This window comes from Gavialis gangeticus, unplaced genomic scaffold (assembly GCF_001723915.1).
Source record: "Gavialis gangeticus isolate Ggan-Ray unplaced genomic scaffold, GavGan_comp1, whole genome shotgun sequence".
In the NCBI taxonomy this organism is placed as follows: domain Eukaryota; kingdom Metazoa; phylum Chordata; order Crocodylia; family Gavialidae; genus Gavialis; species Gavialis gangeticus.
This window is the reverse complement of record NW_017728994.1, coordinates 38,720,362-38,727,886: the sequence shown is the minus strand read 5'-3', so window position 1 is coordinate 38,727,886 and position 7,525 is coordinate 38,720,362. Positions and strand designations below refer to the sequence as shown.

The 7,525-nt window shown below is 44.0% G+C and overlaps 1 protein-coding gene across 1 annotated transcript in view; it reads right to left on the bottom strand.

The window, feature by feature from the left end:
* The window catches only part of TNKS2 (tankyrase 2), a gene marked incomplete at its 5' end in the record, with an annotated part of 74,888 nt that overhangs the window by 60,059 nt on the left and 7,304 nt on the right, over positions 1-7,525 (bottom strand). The window contains 2 exons of the mRNA XM_019502601.1: positions 4,159-4,253; positions 5,586-5,661. Of these exons, the coding sequence (XP_019358146.1) occupies positions 4,159-4,253; positions 5,586-5,661 (171 nt within the window). The remainder of the gene's footprint in view (positions 1-4,158; positions 4,254-5,585; positions 5,662-7,525) is intronic.

Sequence of the window (7,525 nt, the reverse complement as noted above, 5' to 3'; positions counted from 1 at the left end):
AATGACCATAGGAACAGGCTTTGTGAAGTGGCACCAAGTCCCTTGGCAGTGAGGAGGGAAAACAAACAAACAAATTAAGATTACTACTTATATCTTGCCCCAGCATATGCCAATTTAGTACACTGCTAATTTCACAACTATGCTGCCTCTTAACAATCCCTCAAAGTTAAAGACTCACATGTCTAACAAAGGGGTTGGAAACAAAAAGAGACAGAAGAAAAGAAACAGTTCCAAAAATATTCAAACCAATCTCTTTTTAAAAGGATCAAAGAAAGAAGAATGGAAGTTGTACTGTTTGTATAAGAAACTTGGTTCGTTATCAATTTAAAAGGATAATTAAACTGAAAACAACGTATCAACACAAGTTATTTCAAAAGATAATAAGTTTGCAAAACTTACATACAGTAAAAGCTGCCTTAACCAGCACCTTACAAGCTGGCATGCTTTATTAATCGGCATGCCGGCTTGTAAGGTAAAAGCGAAACCTGAAGTGCCCACTGTGGCACTTCTGGTTTCACCGACCCCCCACGGGCTGGGGCAAAACAGCCTGCGCTGCTGAGTCTCCATGGCCCGAGGCACAGCAGCCAGTGTGGGGCCTACCTCCCTGTCCCTCAGGGCCCGTGGGAGGGGCAGTGATACGGTGGAAGGGGTGGCAACGCTCTGGACTCAGCAGGAGAGGCAGTGGCCCGAACAGGCAAAGACACCTGTTCGGGCCTCAGTTAACCAGTATATTTTGTTATCTGGCACCATCTATTCCCCATGGCTGCCAGATAACAAAGCTTTTGCTGTAATTCAGTGGTGCTTAACCCTGGCCCACTATCTGGATCCAGCCTGCACAGCCATGTCATCCAGCCTGTAGGACTCCCTAAAGGTTGAGATACTTGGCAGCAGAGGAACAGTAGCAGCATTAATTGCTCCCAGAACTATGGAAATTAACACTTAGAGGGCAGCCTAGGCGACAGTGACCATGAAATCCTTACGTTCCTGGTTCATCGCAAGTCTGACAAAACAGATACCAAGCTCAAAGTCTTAGACTTCAAAAACACAAATTTTAATAAGCTCAGGTCACTAGTAGAGAATGTCCTGAGAGACCAAGGACCACAGGTAAAGGGAGCATGAGAAACATGGTCATTCCTTAAGGATACAATCCTTAAGGCTCAGAGAAAAGCCATTCCCTTACAAAAAAAAAAGGTAGCAGAAGGGCCAAAATATCCTCTTGGCTCAGCAGGGACGTTGCAGTCCTCCTATAGAAAAAGGAAGAGGCGTACAAACAACGGAAGCTTGCAACAGCCTCTAAGGAAGACTACTTGACAATGGTCCGCACTTGTGGAAACCAGATTAAGCAAGCTAAGGCAGAAAGTGAACTAAAGCTAGCTACAAGAATGAAGGGCAACAAGTCCTTCTTTAGCTATATAGGTAGTAAAAGGAGAACTAATGGGAGTGTGGGGCTGCTATTCAATGCCTCAGGAAAAAAACAGAACTCCTAAATGACTACTTTGCCTCGGTCTTTCACAAGACCAAGGGAAACAACGTGCCAGGTAGGGCACAGAACAAGCAGGGAAGGATTGACATCGTTCCCACCATTGCCATAGAACTGGTGTATGATCAATTAAAGAAATCAGACGTATATAAATCAGGAGCAGATTAACTCCACCCAAGAGTGCTGCAAGAGTTGGATGAAGTAATCGCAGAGCCTCTGGCAAAAGTCTTTCAAAAATCATGGGCTTCCGGAGAAATCCGAGGACTGGAATTGGGCCAATGTTGTGCCCATCTTCAAGAAGGTGAAGTGTGAAGACCTGGGAAACTACAGGCCAATTAAGCTTAACTCTACTCCAGGGAAAATCCTAGAAACATTCATTGAAGAGGCTATATAAGACAAACTTGCAGAAGGCCTGATACTGAATGACAGCCAGCATGGCTTCATCGTGGGCAGGTCTTGTCTGACTAACTTCATTTCTTTCTATGATCAGGTGACTCGTCACCTGGACGATAGAAAAGCGGTTGACATCATGTACCTCGACTTCCAGAAAGCCTTTGACTTGGTATCCCACGAGGTACTGATCAGAAAACTGGAACATATTGGGCTCTACTGAGAGACCGTCAAGTGGGGGTGAAACTGGTTGTGGGGTAGGATGCAGAGAGTCCAAATGAATGGACTGGGGTCGTCCTGGCGAGACGTGGGCAGCGGCGTACCCCAGGGGTCGGTACTTGGCCCAGTGCTGTTCATTATCTTCATCAATGACCTGGATAAGGGGGTGAAAAGCCCACTGGCCAAGTTCACAGACGACAGCAAGATATGGGGTTGTGCGGACACACCTGCAGATAGGCTGCAGATACAAGCAGACCTAGACAGGCTGGCATGTTGGGCACAACGGAACCAGATGAGGTTCAACGCAGAGAAATGCAAAGTGCTGCATCTGGGAAAGAAGAACCCCCAGCACACTTACAGGCTGGGCATCATTAACCTGCTACAAATGAAAGGGATCTGGGGGTAACAACAGACCCCAGCATGAATATGAGCCAGCAATGTGATGTTGTACCCGCTAGGGCCAATAAAACTCTGGCATGCATCAATCGATGCATCTCCAGTAAATCCAAAGTGATTCTCCCACTTTACTCAACATTGGTGCAGCCACAGCTGGAGTATTGCATCCAGCTCTGGGCACCGCACTTCAACAAGGACATGCTAAAGCTCGAAAGGGTCCAGAGAAGGGCCACCCACATGATCAGAGACTTGCATGGCAAACCATATGAGGAAAGGCTGATGGATCTCAGACTCTTCAGCCTAAAGAAAAGAAGGCTGAGAGAGGACCTGATTGCAGCTTACTGCTATATCAGAGGCCTACATCAGGGGCTTGGTGAACAACTGTTCACCAGGGCACCCTGGGGGAAAACTAGAAACAATGGCCACAAACTCCTGGAAGATAGTTTCAGGCTGAACATTTGGAAAAACTTCTTTATAACTAGGGTGTCCAGACTATGGAACAAGCTCCCACCAAGAGGTGTTGCAATCATTTACCCTAGAGTAAGAGAAGACTGGACGGTCACCTGGCTAGGGTCATCTGACCCTAGATGTCTTTCCTACTCATGCAGGGGGCTGAACCTGTTGATCCTTCCGGGTCCCTTCCAGCCCTATGATTCTACTTTCATTGCTTCCCCGCCACAAAATGTCCAGACCCATGGGGAGCCAGAACTGTTTGTTCCAGATGACATGGCCCACACACACCGGATTGGCTGGATCTGGTGTGCAGGGCCAGGCTGGCGCACAGAATTTAGCTTGCAAGGCCAGTGAAGTTGAGTACCACTGAACTAACTGGTTGGTTCTAAAGTCATTGGGCATGACTGTATGCTGTGTATTTAAGAGGCCCAAAGACCTTGCAATCCAGAGAGAATAGAATGGAAGATGGTTGGGAAAAAAGTTTTCTATACTCCCAAGCTGGAGGTGGGGTGCGCACAGACACTGTCAGGAAAACTTAGAGAAATCAGAGAGATGCATTGTCAGGGAGGCCTGACTGAAAAAGGTTTCACCTTGGGCCTTTCATTAGATGGATATTGTAGACACCTTTAAAGCAGCGTTTTGGACAGAGTTAATAAAAATTCAGTTTTCCAAAATCTTGGCTTATTTCAGTATTTCAGTCAGATTTCTTGAAATTATTTTCTGTAGACCATACATGTACTTACATAGTTTCCAGAATTAGAAAAAATCCTTATATAATAAAAGAACTCCTAGAAATATACAATCTAAAATCAAATGAATGGGAAACAAAGTTGTTCTATTATTTTATTACATTTTTTTTAGGGAACAAAAATAATGACAATGAAGGGAAGTGAAGTGAAGACTTGATCAACCTACAGAGGCATGTCTTGAATTTTAACAGCAATGGTATAAAAGCATTTCTAGTTAATCACTTCACATCTTTTGAACATTCAGAAGTTGTCTGTTTATAACTTAGAATGCAGCATAGTTATGGCCAATTTAGTACAAAAGGTTATTCCTAAAATTGGAAGCAAAACTTATGTTACAATATATGTTAAAAATAGCATATCAACCTCAAAATTTCTGATGTGCCATGGTTCAATTTTTTTTAAATAAGCATTCTCTATTGCATAACAAAGTCTGTTATTGATGCATAACAAACAAGTGAATTACAAGCTTACCCTTTATCCTTAGCATGCACATCAGCTCCATGTTGTAGTAACAACTGCACAATCTTAACTCGGTTATATCCAGCTGCTAAGTGCAATGGAGTTGACTGAAAAGACAAATACTTTTAGATAAATCAAAATCATAAATCCAACTAACAGTAAATATAATGAAATATGTAAAAATAATGTCCTTAAAATACTGAATCAGTAAAGAGTATTTGAACCAAGTGTCTGGCAACTATTTCCACTAAACACTGAAACTGCAAGGGTTTTTCAATAATACATTTAAATGATAGCTATCATGAAAGATTTTTGAGCCTTTCAGCCAGCTATGACTACTTCCCAGTTCAGTTCTTTCATAAATGTAAATATTCTACCAGTACAGATTGCCAGATTATGAATAGGTCTCCTCACCTAATGGACAGTTAAATTTTGATGTAATCCATGGGTATTATTAACTAAACTTGAAAAAAAAAAAAGAGAGTAGGTTTAAAGTAAGGAGGGGGTTGGAGGAAAAAAAAACAAAAAAAAAAACACCTTATCCTTCACTTGCACTCCCAAGGCAGATGATTGATTTATGTTCTGTCTAACCAAACCAGATGGGGAAATTTAACAGTGCCCAGTACACAACAACAAGAAGCAACAGACTTTGCACAAAGACCTTATCCTTTTCATTCAGGAAGATCATCAGCACTAGGGAATTTTAGTTTTTGGAGACCACACATGTTTTAGAGTAAGTAAAACAGCAGCACAAATATTTTGGAGGCCCCTTAGCACAGGGCCTACCCAGCCCTGATTTGTGGGAAAGTTAGAAACCAGAAAGAATGAGCCTACTCAAATATCTAACAGGGCCAAAAGATAGAAACTTGAACCTTCAAAAAGAAGTAGGTTCAGGCTAAATGGATTTCTGGATTTCCTGGACAAATTTTGGCATCTGTAGCTTAAATGTGCTTATTTAGCCACCAATATATAAACAGTATCCAGTTCCTATAAATGACAGCATTACCTTAATTTTACGAAGAAGTAATGTCAGAACAACTGATATACCTTAGGGTACATGACTACAGTAGTACAAAAGAACAGCCTATGACTAAATGATCAAGTCATTTGATAAATATTAGCATAAAAAATGTGAGGTCTTTTCCATGACTTTGACATTGGTGCAGCTGGTGAAAAGGTAAGGCAGAAGTTGTTAGAGAAAAGGTATTTCATATGACCCAGGTATGTGAATGGCTGCTTAGAAAAACAAAACAAAAAAAATCTGACAACTCCCAGCAAGTATGTTCCTTATCTTCACAAATATTTAAGTAATCTGAACTGACACCTAATAACCAATAATTCTTAAATTTTGATCAAAAGCTAGTTTTAAATATAAAGTAATAAGCTGAACAAAATTTGAAAATAAGATTTAGTTAAATGCAACATTTTAACTAAAATACCTTTCTGCCATCACTTGCATGGCAGTTGACATTTAATGGTGTAAGAAGAGACATCATCTTTTCTTCATTTCCACTCCTACAAAACAAGGTTTTAAAAACACGTGAGAGTTTTGACTGTCAACAGTTAAGGAAGTCCCATATTTCCTTGAATACAAGATTCCCCACCGCCCCTGACAAGCAGCATGGGAAAAAGAGCCCCTCATCTTATATTTGCATACAAGAACACTTCATTAAATATATTGTCTATAATTAAACTGGTGCCAAAAGCAGCATGTACCCACAGCAATGGAAACCAACTATGAAGCTGATTTAATGCAGCCAACACTAAACATAACTATACAACACATGGCCTACATTGGGCAAACAAACTGATGGGAACCTACCACAAGAACAGATTAGTGAAGGGGTGGGCAATAATTTTAGCTGGAGGGCTACTTAATGAGTTTTGGTGAGGTGTCGAGAACTGCACACAGTCTTTCAGAAGATATCATTTTAATAAATTATAGATAAAAAAATCATATGAAAAAGAAAAAATTAAAATGTTACAGTACGTTATTTCAAAAAATATTTTTTGTCCTGATGCATGTGTTTTTGAGTAGTGTACATAGAGGTGATAGCATAATAGCTCAAAATAAAGTCTTATTTTTGTGTAGTGAGAGAGGGAGCCCACATGTGCGAAAGTGTGTGGGGGGGCTGCCCATGCACTAGCTCCTGGGAGCTGGTAAGCTTTGGGGGGAGTGAAGGAAGGAGGGAGCAAGGGGTGCAAACAGCAGAGCTAATACAGGTGGTGCAGGTGGAGTGTCCTCCCTACCTGGCCCCTTCCCACGGCCCCCCTGGGGCACTCCACATAGGGCCAAGATGCACCCGCTCCCACCCATGCCACGCTCCCACCTGGAGAAGGCTGAGAGGGGATCTGGTAGCTGTCTATAAACTGGCCAAGGGGGACCAATAGGCAATGGGAGAGTCCCTGTTACTCCCAGGACTCGGGAGAACAAGGAATAACGGCCATAAGTTGATGGAGAGTAGATTCAGGCTAGACATCAGGAGGCGCTACTTCACAGTCAGGGCGGCTAGGAGCTGGAACCAACTTCCAAGGGAAGTGGTGCTCGCTCCTACCCTGGGCCTCTTTAAAAGGAGGCTGGATGAACACCTTGCTGGGGTCATTTGACCCCAGTACTCTTTCCTGCCATGGCAGGGGGTTGGACTTGATGATCTGCTCAAGTCCCTTCCGACTCTACCAACTATGAAACTATGCTCCTGCCTGCACCTGCCCAGCTTCCCAGCAGTGCTGTCTTCCACCCACTTGGCCGCTTGCAGGTGGCTGCTCATTGCATTGGGCAGGCAGAGTGGGTGGAAGGTGGCTGGGAACAGAGGGCGGTATGGATTAATGGTTTCCCAGGCTTAATCAGGGTAATTAAGCTGCAGTTTCAGGCCATCCCCAAGCAGGAAGGGTACACAAGCAGCTCCTGCAGGATCCTGTGTTGGCTGTGGCACTGGAATCCGCAGAACCCTGGCCTGGCTCATTGCTAGCGGTGGGTGTGCACACAGTGAGTGGGGTCAGGGCTCCACAGACCCCAGTGTAGCCTCCTAGCTGCCTGCCACAGCTGGCCTGGGACCCTGCTGCAGCCATTTGTGCAGCCTGCCTGCCTCCTGCTGTGGTTTTGGACCATCTGGCAATTTGCAGGGAGCGGTGGGACTGCTGGGGCCACTCAGCCAGAGGCATGTGGGGTGGGGGGCATTGCACTCAGCCTGTGAAAATGGCAGCAGGCCCCAGGATCTGGCCACAAAAATCTGCCAGCCATCTCATAGATTTCGGTAGACCTCTGTACTATGACTGGACCTGGATTGGGCCTGTGCTGTTCTCACCTGGTCCTACATGCCCTGGCTGGGTCCTGTGTCATGTCAGCCTGGCCTTACACACCTAGATCATCCCCATGCTC